The 20898-nt window shown below is 34.1% G+C and overlaps 1 protein-coding gene across 7 annotated transcripts in view; it reads left to right on the forward strand.

Annotated features, from left to right (window-relative positions):
- Positions 1-20898, forward strand: part of PHKB (phosphorylase kinase regulatory subunit beta) — a 269902-nt gene that overhangs the window by 158202 nt on the left and 90802 nt on the right. For all 7 annotated transcript variants that reach the window (XM_045442643.1, XM_045442642.1, XM_045442644.1 and 4 more), the window contains 5 exons: positions 2227-2322; positions 3596-3793; positions 7659-7716; positions 8265-8342; positions 10355-10513. In XM_045442643.1, coding sequence (XP_045298599.1) covers positions 2227-2322; positions 3596-3793; positions 7659-7716; positions 8265-8342; positions 10355-10513 — 589 coding nt within the window. The remainder of the gene's footprint in view (positions 1-2226; positions 2323-3595; positions 3794-7658; positions 7717-8264; positions 8343-10354; positions 10514-20898) is intronic.

The following is a 20898-nucleotide window of genomic DNA, read 5'->3' on the forward strand; positions in this document are numbered from 1 at the left end:
ATTGTTGAGAGTCAGCTTTACTCATTCATTTTTTATTAATTTATCAGAGTTAAGAGAGATTTAATAAATGATACCATGAATGAAAAATTATTCTATTTTTAGAGATAATATTCACGTATGAACAGGTTAACAGGAAAAATATACATATAGTGAATCTGATATTTTGATGTAGAGTGTAGTAGTACTAGATTTTGAGTCCGTCTAGGTGATTGATTTGAAATATTTCAGTTTCAGGGTGAATACATCTTTGAGGCTGGTGTAAATTTGGATGAGATTTAGAGGGTAATATTAAAGTAACATGAAAGTTATAGAGTTCTCTTCTTCCTTTCCCCATGTATTTTTCTGAGTATTGTCTTATTATGGAAGCAGTCTCTGTATACCAATTTCATTCCCTGCATTTTCTTTTTTTAACACTCATTATTGATTTAATACCTTTTTAAATTTCCCCCTTTGCTTCTTGGTGTTTTTTTTTTCCAGTAGATTCATGCTAATCAGGATACAAATAAGGTCCACACCTTGTATTTTGTTATGTCTTTTAATTTTATGTCACAAAATGTGATTTGTCTTTGTAAATGTTCCATGCACACATGAGAAAAAATGGGTATTTTGCTGTTGTTTGGTAGAATGTCCTGTCTATTAGGTCAAGATAGTTGAATGTTTTAATATCTACTATTTTTTCACAGAATTTCTTTCTATTTGTTCTATCAATTACTAAGAGATTGTTATTAAATTCTCTAACTTACAATTGTGGATTTGTCTATTTCTCCTTTCAAGTCTATCAGTTTTCATCATTTATTTGGATGCTCTGTTTTTTTGGTACATAAAAATTTAGTATTGATTCATCTTCTTGATAAATTGACCCTATTATCATTATGAAAATATTTAGCTCCCCAATAAAATAAAAAAAGCCATATTTGCTTATGACGATTCTCTTGAATATGAAAAGTGCTAATAGTAAATTAAAAAAAAATTTTTAATGTTTTATTTATTTTTTAATTAATTAATTTATTTTTTTAGATGTTTTTATTTATTTTTGAGACAGAGAGAAACAGAGCGTGAGCAGGGGAGGGGCAGAGAGAGAGGGAGACACAGAATCTGAAGCAGGCTCCAGGCTCCGAGCTGTCAGCACAGAGCCCGACGTGGGGCTCGAGCTCACAAACCGTGAGATCATGACCTGAGCTGAAGTCAGATGCTCAACTGACTGAGCCACCTAGGCGCCCCCAATGTTTTATTTATTTTTAAGACAGAGAGAGACAGAGCATGAGTGGGTATGGGGCAGAGAGAGAGAGGGAGACACAGAATCTGAAGCAGGCTCCAGGCTCCGAGCTGTCAGCACAGAGCCCCATGTGGGGCTCGAGCTCACAAACTGTGAGATCATGACCTGAGCTGAAGTCGGATGCTCAACAGACTGAGCCCCCCGGGCGCCCCAGTAATTTATTTTTAACTTGGTTATTAAACCAATTGCCATTTTTTGGGTACCTATTTTTCTGTTAAAGTTTTTGGTTCTTACTTGAAAGATATATTTTAATGTGGGAAATTGTGTAACTCATGTTAAGACATGAGCTTTTACGTCAAAGACCTGATTTTTGAACCCTTCCTCTGTTAAACTAGCAGTCAGCATCCTCTTCATTAAAAGGAGCATAATAATATCTACATATTGGGGATTAAGTGAGATAATCCATGTGAAGAACAGTGCTTGACATTATGAATATTAGCTAGCATTATGTGGCATTATTATTATTAGAGATGCTCCTATCCTTTATACTGTAATCAAATAGTTTTTTATGTCTCTAATTATAGATTATATCTAACTTTGTTTAGTTAGATCATATAATCAATGTTCTTTTTAGGACTGTATAATTCAGATTTCATGAATTCTGATTAGTTCTTGCTTTATTCCTTATCAAAAATGCTAGCTAAACAATTTTTATCTTTATTAAAATAAATATCCTTAATTGATTAGTTATCTTGTAATCACTATGTTTTGATTTATAAGAAAATTAAGGAGAAATATGGAAAATGTAAAAATAATATTTATTTTTATATAAAATTGATATGTTTATTGCAAAAAATTTGGGAAATACTGGAAATATTAAAACAAAATTAAATCTTCTGTAAGGTCACTCTAAAATGCAACAAATGTTAGAATTTTTGTGAAATTTCTTGCATCATTCTAAAAGTTCTTTTTTCTTGATTTAGGAAATGTGTTTTTCTCTCTTGTTCCAGGGATGTTCTTGGTCGGTTATATTTGTGGATCTTGATGCTCACAATCGCAATAGGCAAACTTTGTGTTCACTGTTACCCAGAGAATCAAGATCTCATGTGAGATATTATTATTTTTTCTAAATGTTTATTTATTTATTTTGAGGGGGGAGGGGCAGAGAGAGAGGGAAAGAGAGAGAATCCCAAGCAGGCTCCATGCTCAGTGAGGAGCTTGATGCATGGCTTGATCTCATGATTGTGAGATCATGACCTGAGCTGATATCAGGAGTTGGTTGCTTAACCAACTGAGTCACCCAAGCACCGTAAGATATTGTCATAATAAATTAACATGAACTACCATTTATGATTGCTTCCCCCAAGAAAATGCTTAAAATGTTAGAGGTTGCGAGAGGAAGTGAGGAGATTAAATGTTGCCCCTCACTCTGCTGTCCTGTGGAAGTTTAGTTTAGGAAGTGAACAGAGCTGTGGACAAAGCTATTTTGTCCTTGAGTCTTTGTAGAACTATAGAAAACTAGACCTATTTTGGAGGGGGAGGAGGAGAGGGTAGCAACATTATACCCAAATGAATTTTTTGGTCATAGAATATTAGAAAAATGTTTTTCATGATTTATATTTCTTTTGAATAAAATTACCTGCTTTGTTTCTTTTCAATCATGTGATTCATCTTTAAACTTTTATATGCCTATAGTACCTGATTATAGATTTTTCTAGGGTTTTTTTGGCTCTGTTCTTAGAAAACATCCCAAATAAAATAATGTGATTATGTAAAAAGAACTATTTCATAGAAGTAATATAAGATTATGATAAAAAAAAAGAACCCACAAATAAAAATATAATAATGTGACATCCACTCATTTTACCACTTAGTTATACTTTTAGGGTGACAACATTTGGGTCTGTATGTTAGCACATAGTTTTATGTACATATGTAATATTTTTATTTTATAAAATGGAAGAATATTATTTATAATGCTTGATAACCTAGTTCTATGAATGGGCATATTTCCACATCTATAAACATTTCTACAATATAAATTTTAATGACTGCTAGTTTACTCAGCTAATTGTGGGACATTCAGATTGTTTTCTGTTTTCACCATTATAAACCAATGTTATGACAGACTAAGTTGTAATTACTAATTATCGGTGTTAAATTTTTACACACTTCCTTAGAGTTTGAGTCCAGTCAAATATTGAAAATACTCCTTATTAATGGATAAATTTTTATCTTCTCTGTAAGGTTTGCTAATTCATGTCCTCATTGTCAGTTATGTAACCTGATTGACTTTTTCATCTCCCTGATTCTCACTGGGCTGTGTTGATCATATCATTGCAGGCACTTACATTACCTTCTTTTTCCTGTTGCCCCCAGAACACAGATGCTGCCCTACTACCTTGCATCAGTTATCCTGCATTTGCCCTGGATGATGAAGCTTTGTTTAGCCAGACACTTGATAAAGTAGTTAGAAAATTAAAAGGAAAATATGGATTTAAGCGTTTCTTGAGAGATGGTTATAGAACATCATTGGAAGATCCCAACCGACGCTACTACAAACCAGCTGAAATTAAGGTATCAAAAAAGATTTCATACCATAACAGAGTGGTCAAAAGCACTGATTCAGGAAACAGGCTTCTTAGGTTTGAATTCTGGCTCTGCCACTTACTAGCTATCTGGCCTTGGGCAAGTTAATCAACCTCTGTGTGTTTAATAATTTTCATTGGTAAAATAATCATACTATTATTGAAGTTCTTATGGGGATTAAATGAGTTAACATATATCTAAAAGTGCTTCAAATGGTTCTTGACACAGAGTAAGCACTCAGTAAGTGTTAGCCTTATTAGTAGTAAGGCCCATTTGCTAATATTGAGCCATGTTGATTCACTGGATGAATAATTTTTCTAACTGCACTTTCAGTACTTTGCCTGCCTGCTCCATATTGTTTGCCTTATATAATAGGAAATATCTATTTGTGATTCAGCTTTCAGTCTTTTAAACAAATGCTCTTTTTTTTCTGTTTCACTTAGATATTTCCCTTTGAAATATAGTCTTCTTAATATTTAGTTTTATTTTTTATTTTTTATTTTTTAAAGAGAAAGCAGTATTTTCATTTATTTTTTTTTTTCAATGTTTATTTATTTTTGGGACAGAGAGAGACAGAGCATGAACGGGGGAGGGGCAGAGAGAGAGGGAGACACAGAATCGGAAACAGGCTCCAGGCTCTGAGCCATCAGCCCAGAGCCCGACGCAGGGCTCGAACTCACGGACCGCGAGATCGTGACCTGGCTGAAGTCAGACGCTTAACCGACTGCGCCACCCAGGCACCCCTAATATTTAGTTTTAAAGCAGTTATTTCAAGTGCACATACATACCACTTTATCTAGGTTTACTGTAGCTATTTTTAAGCTGTCCAGAAAATTATAACACCCCAAAGAAAGGGTAAGCATCCATCCACATTGCTAAAGACTTCCCTTTAGTGGTATATGTGCTGCCGAAGGGAGCACTTCCCTTTGGTGGTGTAGACTGAAAACTATTTTTGTAAGCATGGTCCTAACTTTGAAGATAGGTGAGGAAGATCCCATGGATCTGTATATAGAAAATGTCTTGGCAACATTGTACCTTGTAATTTGTTAGGCAATTAAGTGCCACTCTTTAATATTTAATACCTAGTTTTGCTGGACAACTAGACAAGCTATTTGTCATTTTACTTAATTTCACAATTATCATCTAGAAGCAGTAGGAGCCATTTTATTGTGTACATATTTGAAACTTTATAGCAGTCTACTAGGTTGGGTCACAAGATCCATTTATCTCTTAAGCACTTTCAGATATCTCTTCTCTATTTAATAACATTTCTGAGCTGATTTACAGCACTTACATTTGAATTGGACTTGCTGTAACTACTGCCCTGAATATTGTCAAATATGGGTCAGTCGAGCAGAGTTTCCTTATTTCTGTAACTGCTGCTGAGCACCACCACGGAAAGCCACAGCACCGTGGACAGATGCCACCCCACATTCAGAACACCCATCTTGGTTCAGTCCTCATCATTGATTTCACTCCTTGTCAGTACTGCTGTGTGACTCTGCTAGGAACTCCCCTTACAAGCTTTTCCAGCTTTTTTTTTTTCTATTTGTGTTCAAGTTCTCAGACTTTACTTCTTACTCCATAGCCTTTCATTTCTTTTTTTCTCTGTTTTTTCATTTAAAAAATTTTTTTTTCAACGTTTATTTATTTTCGGGACAGAGAGAGACAGAGGATGAACGGGGGAGGGTCAGAGAGAGAGGGAAGCACAGAATCGGAAACAGGCTCCAGGCTCTGAGCCATCAGCCCAGAGCCTGACGCGGGGCTCGAACTCACGGACCGCGAGATCGTGACCTGGCTGAAGTCGGACGCTTAACCGACTGCGCCACCCAGGGGCCCCTGTTTTTTCATTTTTAAAAAAATTTTTTTTAAATTTGTTTATTTTTGAGAGAGAGAGAGAGACAGAATGCGAGCGGGGGAAGGGCAGAGAGAGGGAGACACAGAATCCAAAACAGACTCTAGGCTTTGAGCTGTCAGCACAGAGCCTGACGCAAGACTCAAACTCACCCACCGCAAGATCATGACCTGAGCCAAAGTCAGGCGCTTAACCGACTGAGCCACCTGTTTTTTTAATGCCTATTTATTTTTGAGACACACACACACACACACACACACACACACACACACACCGCGATGGGGGAGGGGCAGAGAGAGTGGGAGACACAGAATCCAAAGCAGGCTCCAGGCTCTACGGGGTCAGCACAGAGCCCTACATGGGGCTCAAACCAACCAGCAGCGAGATCATGACCTTTGCCAAAGTCAGACGCTCAACTGACTACCACCCAGGCACCCCATAGCCTTTCATTTCTGTTTGACATCCTCCATTCCATCTGTCCTTCATCCATACCTACCTTCATCTCTCTTGTCTCACAGAAGGTGCTGTCTGTTCTTTATCCTACGGCTAACCCTCCACATGTACACCTTAACCTGTTCTCTTTTACTTCCTTGGGTCTCTTACTCTATCATTTGTTTTCTTCTCTGGTAGAAGGATGTCTGTCTCTATCTTTTTCTTTTTATCCTCCTCATCTTCCTCACTTTCCCTTTCCTTCGTCTTGCTTTCCCCCCAACTCCAATCAGCTTCTTTTCCTCAGCATAAACACAGTGATGTTCATAATTAGAAGAAAAAAAAACCCAAAAAACCTTACTCCTGTCTGTCTCCAATCCTCTCTGTCTCTTTGTAGCCACACTTTTGAAATGCATAGTCTATTCTTGGTGTGTATCCTTGTTTGCTTCCTACTCACTCCTTCATGTTACACTCCAGCTCTTCAGCATTTACCAGTAGCTGTGTTGGTTTCAGTTAGTTTAGGTCACTGGTGGTAGTGGATGATTTTCACTGAACCTCTCCTTGACATTTGAATGCTTTAATGGAGACCTCTTTCTTGGAACTTTCTTCATTTTCTGTGATCCTATGCTCTTCCTAATTCTCTTTTGTCATTGTCTTTCTTAGTTCCTTTTCAGATTCTTCTTCTGCCACCTCCTAAGCATTGCTCTTCTCCTGAGTTCCATCCTTACTTAGTCCTATTCTCTTTTCATGCAATCATAGCTTCAGCTATCACTCTTAACTCCAGATCTCTATCCCTAACCTATACTTCTCCCTCTTAGTGCCCTACTGTGTATCCAACTGCCTCCTTCTGGATATCCTTAATTACTTTACTTGCCAGGCCCTTTCTAATCTGGCTAGCCTGGTCCCCCCACCTCTTGGGTATTAGCTTTCATGATTTCTTTCTTGTTTGTTCCAGAAATACTGACTTGCTGGTAGTCTAACAAACTTTGTCTTCTTATACATCTGTAGTTTGTAGTATTGTTTTCTCTGCATTGAGTTCCCTTAGTTCATCTCCCCAGAAAAATCCATCAAGCATTAATTGAAGCATCTCCTTTCTTATAAACCCTTCCAACCCTAGGCAGATTCAGTTGTTTCATTTCCTGTGTTCCTGATGTAACATGTGTAGACATCTCATATGATACTACAGTTGTTTATTGACATGCCTGACTCCCCACTAGGCTGTGAGCCCTTGAGGGCAAGTCCCCTCTTTTTTGGCCTTCATAGCCCCCTTTCTAGTTGGTGCCAGGCATTACAAAGGACTTAGTAAATATTTATTGAATGAATGATTAGTATATGATGTATTAAATGAATGTGGTTTTGAATAATAAGAGTTCTAAGAATTCTTTTTAAAAGAACAATGAAGCTACTTATATCAGTCCAGTTTTGTTATTACTATATAAATCATCTATGTATACCCTAACTACAATTGTTCAGTATATATAATTAATATATTTGTTCTAATTACCATCATTGTTATAATTGTTCTAATTAATTTTAGTGAAATTTTTAATATTTTGTCTTCTGTTTTAGCTCTTTGATGGCATTGAATGTGAATTTCCCATATTTTTCCTTTACATGATGATTGATGGTAAGTACACTTTTTTCCTGAAATTTAAGGTATAGAATATAAGTGGTTTAAAGAAAAGCAGATGAAATATGACCCTTTCAGCTAGTAAAATAGACTATACCTCAGTGATGTTAACTGCTCTGCATTTTTATATGCTATATGCTATTCTGCTTTCTGAGTGAATATTAAATCATTTAAAGAATTAAAAAATATACTTTGGAGTTATTAAGAAATGATACAAATATATTTTCCTATTTGCAAAGAAAAATTTTTTATGAATAGTAATAATGAATATTATAATCTGTGACATTGTGAATATCTATAACATTTATACTTAAAAATAGACAAATTTCAATTAAAATTCAATTTTCACTTCTAAATGCTAACATGACCTTCTAAAATCAATTTCCTGGAATACTGTGATACATATTTGCATTACCTTTTTTCAATTTTATTTTTATCATTTACATACAAAATTACCAAAATAATCATAACTGGGATTTTTTTTAAGGTAAAATTTCTGTGGTGCTTATCCTCAGATGCTATTGGATTAATATTTTACATTTTAGGAGTTTTTAGAGGCAATCCCAAACAAGTAAAGGAATATCAGGATCTTTTGACTCCAGTACTTCATCAGACCACAGAAGGTATAGTTGGATTGTTTTTTAAGAAATTCTTCCTGCTGATATTTCCTTAATGTTCCTTTGTAATGCATTAAATGATGCCATTTTAAATAAAGCTATTTATATTAAAGTGAAAAAATGAATGGAGCCTTGAATGAATTATAAAGAATAATCTATTCATTGGTTATTATAAGTTTGTCTTTATAAAAGGAGTTCATTGGGCAAGACAAGGATGGGGAGTAAATTTAGGTGGTTATGGCCATAATCGTTGCAAAATAGTTTGCCAGATGGGCAGTGGTTCTTATTCTGATTACCTACTATGAAAACTCCTTCACTCTGTGTAGTGTGACAATAATATAGAGTGACCGATTTTTGTCCAGATCATCAGAAATGCTGTGTTCAGGTAAATGCTGCCCCTTCCAGAGGGCTACCTTAAGAGGCTCTGCCCTAGCCTAAAGGTACTACCATTTCCAAAAACATTCAGCCTCCTCTTTGGAGTTGTTTCTTTGATCTTTAGCATGTTATTTTAAATGTCTGCCTTGTGCTAATGCCTCATCCTTTGAGGATAGATTTAATATTTTAGAAATGGCTTAAAGACTCTTAGGAGTCTTTAGTTGGTTTTAGTTAAACACCAGTAGGGCGCATAGTCAGTATGACTAAAAAACTAATTCTCAAAGAATTCCAAAGAAGAAGCTCCAAATACTTCAGGGTTTGGAAGTATTAATAAAATAAGAATATGTACTAAATAAATAAATAAATAAATAAATAAATAAATAATATATATGTGAACAGCTTTGAAAACATATTTATCTGAAAATTTAAAAAATTATGTGTGGGTAAAAAGTGGGTGGTCTTATGGACATGGTGTACAAACTTGCAATTATAGCATTGGGCCCGTTCTTACCTCACACGAAGTTTGTGATATTCTTTACGGTTTTCCACAAGTATCTTAGAAGAAAAACTTCACAGTATGTGCTCACCCTTGAAAATTCTTGTAATGTTAAAATAGTGAAATATTTGTGGATAAACATTGAATTCCAAATAAATATTAAATTTTAAAACCAGTTACTTATATCTTTATGCTACAAATAGTAATTTGTCCAATGTGAGATATAATGTAATGCATGTTATAATGAATATACTATTTGAAATCCCTTGAATCAGATTGTTAGTATTCAGTGGTACATTATTGATGCATTGAGGTGGTAGTTCAGTGTACAGCAGTTCAGTCTTTATCATGTTCAGAGAGTGATTTTCAAACTATTCTTTGTGTATCATAGACCTTTTTACTGATTTTAGATACAAATATAACTATTGATGGATGTATGAAGGAAGCAAATTTTAGAGAAATGTGTGCAATTTTATTAGGAAAATTAAGTGTACTGTGGGCTGATAGTGCAAAGTCTTCTGTAGCATTGTATTAGAATGTTATTGTTATTTTTTTTTTCCTTTTATGTCATCCACAAAGATTTTAGTCTTTGAATAATAAATTTTAGTTTCTATCAAGGAATGTTTTTAAATGGGTCGGTCAAGGAGACAATGGATTTTATTTTCCCTTCAATGATATTGAATGGTAGATAATGGACTTAATGTTTAAAATGGGGATTCCTTTGCTTTAAGCAATGGCTCAGGGTTATAATTCTTCATTTGGGATTACACAATATCTCATTTGTAATGCTTCTACAGACTAATCCTATTAAAGATAGCTTCTATGGCTCTAAATGTTTGCCTACTGTATTTTTATCAATTCATTTAAAGGTGTTAAAATTAAATGTTGTTAAAGGAGATTATGTACACATTATTGGCTAAAGCATAACATATGCTGTCAAATTAGTGTTTTAAAATCAAGGAGCTTTATCCACATTTTTCACTGGCAATTTCTGAAAGCCAAAATAACCAATTTTCTATAGCTTATCAAATCTGTTACCTTCTTTACAACCTATTTCTCTGCTTTCTAACATTGCAATTTCTTGAAGGGAAAATTTGAGGAGGACACTGATTTTTGTATTTCAAATATTTATTTTAAAACTCCACAGGTTATCCTGTCATACCAAAGTACTATTATGTGCCAGCAGATTTTGTAGAATATGAGAAAAGAAACCCTGGTAGTCAAAAGCGATTTCCTAGCAACTGTGGCCGTGACGGAAAACTCTTTCTTTGGGGACAAGCCCTTTATATCATTGCAAAACTTCTGGGTAAGTGGAGAAGGTTGGGAAGATTTTTTTCCCTTGTAATCAAGCTATTAGAAATAAGTATGTTTCAGGGCACCTGGGTGGTTCAGTTGGTTAAGCATCCAACTCTTGATTTTGGCTCAGGTCATGATCTCATAGTTTGTGAGATCGACCTCCATGTTGGGCTACATAATAGTGCCTGCTTGAGATTTTTTTCTCCCTCTCTCTCTCTGCCCTTCCCCCCTCAAAATAAATAAATAAACATTTATTTTTATGTTTTTTTAAATTTTTTTATGTTTTATTTCCCATTTATGGGAACTTTGAGTTACTTTTATATAATGTGAAAAAAATTCTGATTTTATGCTTGGTCATAGCTTTAGTAAACCACTTGCCAAAAGGAATTGGTTATCTCAAAGTTCTCTTCCTTCTCATAAATACACATTGACAATTTACTCAGTTAGCTTAGACCATTATTCATAGTTTTTTAAGAATTATTTTCCAGCTTATCCTAAAACTTCTGCTAAATATGAGTACTCTTTGGACACATTGAGATGAAGGCTAATTTAAAGAACACACACAAAAAAGCATTATTATGCATCTTCCTGCATCATTGCTTGCTAACATTTCGAATATTATTAGCATTCCCATCAAAAAGGCTATCATGTTAGAGTCAGAATTCCTTTATGGCAAATAAATTATGAAACAGGCTGATTGTAAATAGTATATATACCTGCACTAAAAGAACTGCTTAGTGTGTGAAGTAGTGTTATTGTCTTTATTGTTCCTAGTATTATTCTATAAATGCTAAATTTGTTTGTGTTGTAAAAGTAATCATCTTTGGTTTCTTTTTTTACATTCCATTAGGGAAGAATATTTCAGATTTCCAATTCAAACTTTACACAAATGATATGTAAGGAGCAGATAGAAGCTAACCAAAGAAGAGAAAATCAAGTTAATGCTGTTTTCAATTTGCTTGTTTCCTAACTATATATTCTGGGTCTCCATATATACTTAATGCTAATTTAAGAACCTGTAGGAAAATTTACTTCTTTAAGGGGACAACTTTTTGATAAGGAGTTGATATTATTTATACAGGTCTTGCTTTTCGATTTTTTCAAAAGAAAAAAAATATATACATGAAATAGATTTCTTAAAATCAAGCCAAGTTGGCAAGATTATCTCTGGTTAGAATGTTATTTCCATCTCACTAGCATGAATACAAAGAAGCCTTCTGGTGATACTCACAGCTAAATAAAACATGTTATAGTAGAGAAGTAGTTAACCTATCTAAGATAAAGAATTTTAATATTAGAATCATAAATTTCTATATACTACAGCTTGGAAATTACAGATGAGCATGATGAAATTTTTCAGATTCTGAGGTTGAATTTTTCAGATTCTTGGGGTATTGGATTTGAGATCTAAACGTTTATCGTCCTGATTTTTGCTCTATATCTGGTCTAGGATTGAGTGCTAGAAAGAATGCTATTTGAGAAAAGCCTGTAGATAAAATTGAGAAGGCTGATGAATTGGGAGTGCAGAATTGACTATATTCTACATAAGCAAATTGGGCTTTTAAAAAGGAAAAGGTTGAAAGTAGTATCAATCAGTAAAAAAGCATTAGATCAACCTTACTCTGAAATAAATGTATTGAATGTAGACAGATTTTGAGTGTAGATAGCATTTTCTTATGTTAAGACCAGTGTGAACAGAAATAGTTTAGGCCATGCCTTCTCATCTCTGTTTCATGACCAAAAGGAAGAAAAACTTCAAAGAAATAGTCAATTTCTCTTTTCCCTGCTGAGCTACTAAAAAGGCAGCAGAGAACATACAGAAGGTGTGTTGCAAACCCTGAGATCACATACTTTCTCTCCCACTGAAAAAAGGAGATGCTCCGTGTTCATTATCACTCTGACCTAGCTGTGTGTCATCTGGTTAACAAACTCACTGGTTAAGAAGAATAATATCTCAGAAGATTCAGTCATGTAGTTGCTCTTAACTATTATATCCTTGCCTCAAGAACATCAAACTTCTATGGATGTTATTAAGATTCCAGTCACCACATTTACTTACAAAGTCTTATGTATTCATTAAATGAGGTTTGGTTAGATATCTGCTTGACAGCATTTTGTGGGCAGTTAATTGGAGTTACTTGAAAATAATAGAACAGTAAATCTTTGAAAATATTCTATAATATATGCCTTCCACTAATTCAGGCCAGTTTGTATCCAGTGAAATCTAATAAGAATATTTTGCTTTTGTGTGTGTGTCTGTGTGTGTGTGTGTGTGTGTATAATGAATATATATATATATATATATATATATATATATAAAGAATGAATGAATATATATATAATGAATATATATGTGTGTGTGTATATAATGAATATATATATATACATATATATATACATATATATATATATATATATATATATGAAGAAAATGTTGTGATGCTAGTTGCTACTTCATCATTGATCTTTTCCATGATTTAGCTGGTATTTGTAGAGGACTACTGTATGTTAGTCACTGATATCCAGTAGCTCTATAGCAAGAATCAAATGTGACAACCTAGGAAATATTTCTGTCTCTCTGAGGGCAGCCTAATTACTCTGATATACTATTTCCTAATTACAGTGTTTGTAACTAAGGTAAGTCCACTTGCATTTGATTTCATTCATGGTATTTTTTTTGTCCAATTGACATCAGATGTAAAAGCTACTGATTAAGTCTGGAAATCTAATGCTTTTTTAAAGTTAAAGTTAGTGATCAAGTGCCCCCTAGTGTGCATGAGGACATAAGAAAAGGAGGTCTTGATTTTCATTGGTCTCTTGACTTCAAATGCAGTTGGCTCCTTACTCAATATAGCACATGGTTTTGTTACTGATCAGTTAAAGATAAAACGAACAGATAAGAGTATACAGATATATTTCTACATTGTGGTTGCTAAGAGATTTCCCAGCTGTTACACTTCAGTAAACTTTAAGCAGTAAGACATGGATTTCTGAGCACTTTTGTTATCTTTTTCATGCTATCTGTGTGATTGCTAGTGCCCTAATGTGGGATTTCTGTGCAGCATGCATTAAAAACATCTTCAGAGTACATGTAATACAGTATTACTTTAATAGCTTCACCCAAGGAAGTTTTCTTCCTGTAGCTTATTGTATAAATCTCTAGTTTTCTTAAAACTAAAATTTTTAGTTTAACTGCTACTAGAGCTAGAAAACTTGTATAAAGATTTATGATCCCACCCTTAAATATATTAGTAAATTAGTATATATTAGTAAAATTGAATGTAAATATATTAGTAAATTGAATGTAAAATATATTAGTAAATATATATACTAACATATATTAGTAAAATTGAATGTAAAAGCAGTGATGCCTAGAGTCTGAGAAGACTACATATATACTGTCAGACTGTTTCCCAGAAATACTAATAATACTTGCCTTAAAATGTGTCTGATTCTGTGCTCTGCCCTTTACAAGTATTATCCTGACTAGTATTACAAGTATTATTCCTAGCTTCTCTATGAGATGGATACTGTATGTCATAACTGAGGTTTAGAAGAGTTTAGCAACTCACCCAAGGTCACATAGCCCACAACTGGGACTTTACTGATTTACTTGCAGGATGATTGTGTCACCTGTAACCTTTATGGCACTAAATATGATCATTAAAAATAAAAACCTTGCTAACTTAATAAGATATTAATTCGTATACTGTTTTCATTTACATGCTTATTGTTAAAGACATATTTCTTAGTCATTTCTTGTCCTCTGTGAATTTTCCAGTTTGCTTTGCCCATTTAACCTTAATTTTATGGTCTTCACAGTCTGCATGAATGTTTTACATATTAGGTATACTAATCCTCTCTGGTATTTTCCTAGGTTGTTTGCCAATTAATTTTACACTGTTTCTTGATGAACGAAATTTGAAATCTTTATATAATTAGATCTATCATTGTTTTTCAATTTAATTCTGACCATGGAATTTAACATTTAATTTTAGGAAGTCTATCCCTATTAGTTAATTGAGTTAAAAACATTGGTAATTTTGGAATTTTTTTGGTATAACATATGAGGTTGAGGATCTACATTTTCTTTTTCTCTCTAGCTTATTTCTTAATACATGTGTTACTAATATGTGTCACTGCAGCTGAGAATCAGTCTTTGAAGCACATAATTTTACCCCTTAAATTATCTGCTGAGCCTATTTTAGTGTGTCCTATGTAATTTTTGTGTCATGATAAAAAAAATTACTTGCTCTGTTAAATTTCCTGTGAATTGTCATTTTATTAAAGAAACAAAAATTCTTCTTGATATTCTCTTTTTGCCCTTAATAATGATTGTTTGAAGTAAACCCAAGGTGTATTTCATAAAATTTCTGTGCATAAAAAATACAAATATTAATGAAGCTAATCTGTCTTATAAAGATTTAAAGATGGCTGTCCCTATTTATAGAAATGCTTGGTTATCTGTGAGGTTTCGTACTGTAATGAAATGTAGAAAGCCATTGCTCTTTTATCCTTGTTCTCTTATTTTCATTTTAAATATTCTGTAGTTGGTCAGGCACAAGTGCTTTCAGGCTTGTCCTTTTTCACCAAAAAGCCAGTGCCATAGAATCAGCACAGTGAGGAACTCTTGTTTTGCCTCCTGAATGATAAAAAGCAATGCAGTAAAAAAAATACGTCTATTAACCTGACCTTTGTAAGGCGTTAGTCACTTTTACCATTATGGAAATTAAAACAATGATTACAGCAATTATGTTTCTGAATTTGTTAATCCACCAATTTATTATTTTGTTTAATAAGTCTCTTAAGTGCCTACTATATGGAAGGTGCTGTGCTGGAAAGTCGGGTATATCCATGAATAAGAAGCATACAACCTGTGGGGTTATAGATGAGCACACAGTGTAAATTGGAACATTAAGCTAGATACACGGGTACAGTACAAATAGAGAAATGAGAAAGGAATGCCAAGAAATAAGCTTTTTCAAGAGATGTTGTTAACTATTTGATTCATATCAATTTTAATAGATTAGCATTTATGCCTTCCAAGGATATAAGATTTCTTCATTTTTCTGTCATCATTTATAAATAACAAAATAATAAAGATAGAATTTCATTTTTGTAGAAACAGTGAAACATTAATTATGTAAAATGCTTGTTGGTAGTGGAGATTTTTTCACATCTCAATGATCAGACAAATGAGATGGGAAATAATTTGGTGCTATTTAGAATATCACTGTACTAATCAACCCTGCATCATGAGCTCCACTGATATTAATAAATAGAAATTATATGTCGATATTTGCCATAATTAAGCCTATATTGGTTTGTTTTGAATTTTGCACAAGTATATTTTTTTTTCAGAGAGAGAGGAATGTTCTGTGATATGCTCCCTGATTTGAATAGGAAAAATATAACATATCAAGATCTAAATTATTTGTTTAATGTTTTCTCCTCCTGGTATCTTCTCCATCTGTGTTGTATACAGTGTCAGTGTTCTTACAGGGCAGGATTAGTATGGGCTAAGAACGTAGACCCCAGAGAGAGACAGCCTGTGTTTGAATCTAAGCTCTGTCACTTACCTGCCATGTGCAAGTTGCTTAGCTGCTCAACGCCTCCATTTTGTCATCTGTAAAATGATAAGGATGTTGTGATGGTTAATGATTAATTGATTAATTAATTAATCCAACAAGGCCAGGAACATAGGAAGCACTGTGTAAACGTTGCTGTGGTTGCTGTTGCAGAGGCGGCAGTGGCTGTGGTGGCTTCTGTGGCTGCTGCAATTGCTGTTCTTCCTTCTTTTTCTTATCATGCTACTAGTAATATCACTTTTAATATTATTATTTTTTTTTAATTTTTTTTTCAACGTTTATTTATTTTTGGGACAGAGAGAGACAGAGCATGAACGGGGGAGGGGCAGAGAGAGAGGGAGACACAGAATCGGAAACAGGCTCCAGGCTCCGAGCCATCAGCCCAGAGCCTGACGCAGGGCTCGAACTCACGGACTGCGAGATCGTGACCTGGCTGAAGTCTGACGCTTAACCGACTGCGCCACCCAGGCGCCCCATCACTTTTAATATTATTAAAAGCATCTTTCAGGAGTTACTAAAAACACCTTTGGTGATAACATTGAATATGTGCCCTAAAGTTACCCTAGAATAGAAAAACCTGTATAATGAGAAACATTACCACAGCTGCAAAGAAATTTACAAGCATTTTTGTGGTTGACTCTCTGCTCTGTTTTTCAGAATTATTCACTGACTAAAAGAAGTATCTAAAAAGCTATGGAAAATGAGGTGTATTTTTGAATTAAATATTAAACATGGGTGAATTTAAACAAAAATCAACATGGTGTCATTTTTATGTAGTCAGTATAGAACTGAAGATCGAATATGAAGTAGCACATTTTCATAACTTGAGTGCAGCAAAAATAAAATGTTCTGATTCACTTTGGGAGAAGTTAAATTCTTTTTTTTATGTTATTATTCAATTAACTTTTACATGTCTGAATGTAACTAAGATAACCTTACAGATTTGCAGTTGCTGGGACAGAGTATGCCTGCTATAAATTTGCATAGATACTGTCAACTTATACTCCAATGAGGTTAGGCAGAATTTCATTTCAAGGTTTTGTTCCCACCACCCCTTCTCAGCATAGTCCTTTTCACATCCGTGGAGAATCCCTGCTACACTGAGCCTCTGGTGCTGAATCTCTCTGAGGTGCATTACAACAGAAGATAGCAGAGAACCACTGACTCAGAGTACCTTCTCCACACCCTCCCCTTCCAAACTCTCTAAATTGCCTTCCTTATTATGTCCTTGGACTTAATAAGTTGCCACAAGGAACTACCACATGAAAAGGGCTTCCGTGTTTATAGAACAATAGCAGTAGTAGACATTGTTTTCATGCTGGTTAGTGCCCTTTGAAAAATGCCCTGTCTCAGAAATGTTAGAATTTAGTATCAGGAAGCACTTTGTCTCCCCTTCGTGAACTGGTTTCCTTTCTTGAGAGAATGCGAATACATTCTTTTTAGAACAGCTTTATTTAGGTATAACTTACATACTATATCTTAACCTATTCAAGGTTTACAATTCAGTGGTTTTTTGATACATTCAGAGTTGTACAACTATAACCACAATCAATTTTGGAATATTTACATCACCCCTCAAAAAATGTCTTACCCACTCTCCACTTAACCCTAATCATTTCACCCTTTCCCCCAACACCAGACACTCACTAATGTACATTTTATCCTTGTGTATTTGCCTATTCTGGACATTTCATATACCTTGAATCGTATAATGTGTTGTTTTCAAGGTTCATTCATGTATCAACAGCTTAATTCTTTTTTCTGGCCAAATAATCTTCCACTGTATGTATATACCACATTTGATTTATCTGTTCATCTGGTGGTGGACATTTGGATTATTTCCACTTTTTTTTTTTTTTGCTTTTATAATCATGCTGCTGTGAACTTTCATGTACAAGTTATTGTTTGACATGTTTTTCTTTCTCTTAGGTATATACCTAGGGGTAGAATTGCTGAGTCATATGGTAACTCTGTGTTTAACATTTTGAGCAATTCCAGACTGATTTCCAAAGTAACTGTACCAATATGCATTCCATCCAGCAATGTGTGAGGGTTCCAATTTCCCTACATCCTTTCCAACCCTTGTTCTTGTTTCTTTTTTTGACAATAGCCATCCTAATGGGTATGAAGTGGTATCTCATTGTGATTTTGATAAGCATTTCCCAAATGACTAATGTCGAGCATCTTTTTACGTGCTTACTGGTAATTTATATACCTTTGGAGAAATGTCTATTCAGATACTGTGGCCATTTTTAAATTGTGTTGTCTTTTTATTATTGAATCATAAGAGTTTTTTTAATATATATATTCAAGACAGAAATCCCTTACAAGATACGCAGTTTGTAAATATTTTCTCCCATTCTGTGAGTTGTCATTTCACTTTTTTTGATGGTGTCTTTTGAGGTCCAAAAGGTTATAATTTGACAAAATTCAGTTTATCTCATTTTTTCTTTTGTCACTTATGTTTTGATTTTTAGTTTTGCTTAATCCAAAGTCACAAAAGTTTACTCTTTTATTTTCTTCTAACAGTTTTATAATTTTAGGTCTTATATTTAACTTTTGATCTATTTTGAGTTTTATAGATGATTTGATGAAGGAGTCCAACTTTATTCTTTTGTCCATAAATATCGAGTTGTCCCAGCACTATTTGTGAAAAAAACCTATTCTTTCCCCCATTGAATTGTTTTGGCATGCTGTCAAAACTCAGTGGAACATAAATGTAAGGATTTATTTCTACACTTTCACTTCTACTCCATTAATCTATCTTTATACTAGTACCACATTATCCTTTTTGTAAAATTAAAAAAAAAAAACGTTTATTTGTTTATGGAGCATCTAGATGACTCAGTCAGTTAAACGTATGACTCCTGATTTCAGCTCAGGTCATGAACCCAGGGTTGTGAGATTGAACCCCATGTTGGGCTATGTACTGAGTGTGGAACCTGCTTAAGATTCTCTCTCTCTCTCTCTCTCTCTCTCTCTCTCTCCCCCTCTCCCCCTCGCTCCCTCGGTCCCTTGCTCCCTCCCTTTGCCCCTCTCCCCCACTCATGCTCTCTCTCTCTCAAATCAAAATAATAATAATTTAAGTGTTTATTTATTTATATTGAAAGAGAGAGAGTCCCAAGTAGGCACTGTGCTCTCAATGCAGAGCCCAACACAGTCTCACCAGCCACAAGATCATGACCTAAGCTGAAATCAAGAGTCAGGTCACTGAGCCAACTGAGCCACCCAGGTGCCCCTAGTAGCACATTATCTTAGTTACTTTAGATTCTTCCTTTCAATCTGGATGACTTTTATTATTTTTTTCTTGCCTTGCTTGACTTTTCTGGCTATAACCTCCAATACACTGTTGAATAAAAGTGACAGGAGTTGACATCATTGTCTTATTCCTGATCTTTGGCGCAAAGCATTCAGTCTTACCTATGAATATGATGTTAGCTTTGGGTTTTCATAGATTCCCTTTATCAGGTCAAGGAAGTTTCATTCTATCCTAGTTTGTTGAATGCTTTTTATCATGAAAGAATGTTGAATTTTGTCAAATGTATTTTCTGTGTCTACTGAGATGATTTTGTAGGGTTTTTTTTTTTTTTTTTTTTGTCCTTTATTCTGTTGATATTGTATTACTACAATAATTGATTTGGGGAAGTTAAGTTATCCTTGCACTTGTGGTATAAATCCCACTTGGTCATTGTGTGTAATCTTTTTTATATGTTAATGGATTTAGTTTGCTACTATTTTTTTTTTTGTTGAGGATTTTTCTATCTATATTCAGAAGAGATTTGGATTTGTAATTTTCTTGTGGTGAATATAATTTTTTTATTAGGGTAATACTGGCCTCTTAGAATGAGTTGGGAAGTATTTCCCCTACTATTTTGGAAACGTTTGTGAAAGATTGGTTTTACTTCTTCTTTAACTGTTTGGTAGAATTCACCAATGAAGCCATCAGGTCCTGGTCTTTTGCTTCTCACCACCCCCCCCACCCCCTTTCCCCCCCGCCCCCCGCCCCAGAAGGTTTCAGTTCCTTTTGTAAATCTGTTCATATTTCCTATTCTTTTTTGAGTTAGTCTTTTTGTAATGTGTATATTTCTAGGAATTTGTTCATATCCATCTGGGTTATCTAAATTATTGGCATACATTTGTTCATAGAATTCTCTTGTAATCCTTAAGGATATTCTTAATTTCCATTCCTGATTTAGTAATTTGAGTCTTTTTTCTTTTTTTCTTTGTCAGTCTAGCTAAAGGTTTGTCAGCTTTTGAGTTTCTCAGGAATCTACTTTTAGTTTTATTTATTATTCTCTTTTGTTTTTCCACATTCTATTTCATTAATTTCCACTCTAATCTTTATTATTTCCTTCCTTCTGCTTGCTTTTGATTTAGTTTTCTCAGTTTTATCCACTGTCTGAAGATGGAAAGATAGGTTGTGGATTTGAAATTTTTCTCCCTTGTTTAATATGGGCATTTACAGCTCCAGATTTTCTTCCTAGCATTGCTTTAGTTACATCCATAAATTTTGGTATATTTTGTCTTCATTTTCAATCATCTTATCAGAACATGTATTAGAAAGTATCTTCTTATTTCCCATTTGTTTTCTTCTTTGACACATTAGTTATGGTGTGTTATTTAGTTTCCACATATTTGTGAATTTCTAAAACTTCTCCTGTTTATTGAATTCTAATTTCATTCTTTTGTGGTCAGAATCATACTTTATAGAATTTTAATTCTTTAAATTTATTGAGGATTGTTCTATATGGCCTCATATATGGAAGATGTTCTATGTGCATCAAGGAATATATATATTCTGGTCTTG

The sequence above is a fragment of the Leopardus geoffroyi genome, chromosome E2 (assembly GCF_018350155.1).
Source record: "Leopardus geoffroyi isolate Oge1 chromosome E2, O.geoffroyi_Oge1_pat1.0, whole genome shotgun sequence".
In the NCBI taxonomy this organism is placed as follows: domain Eukaryota; kingdom Metazoa; phylum Chordata; class Mammalia; order Carnivora; family Felidae; genus Leopardus; species Leopardus geoffroyi.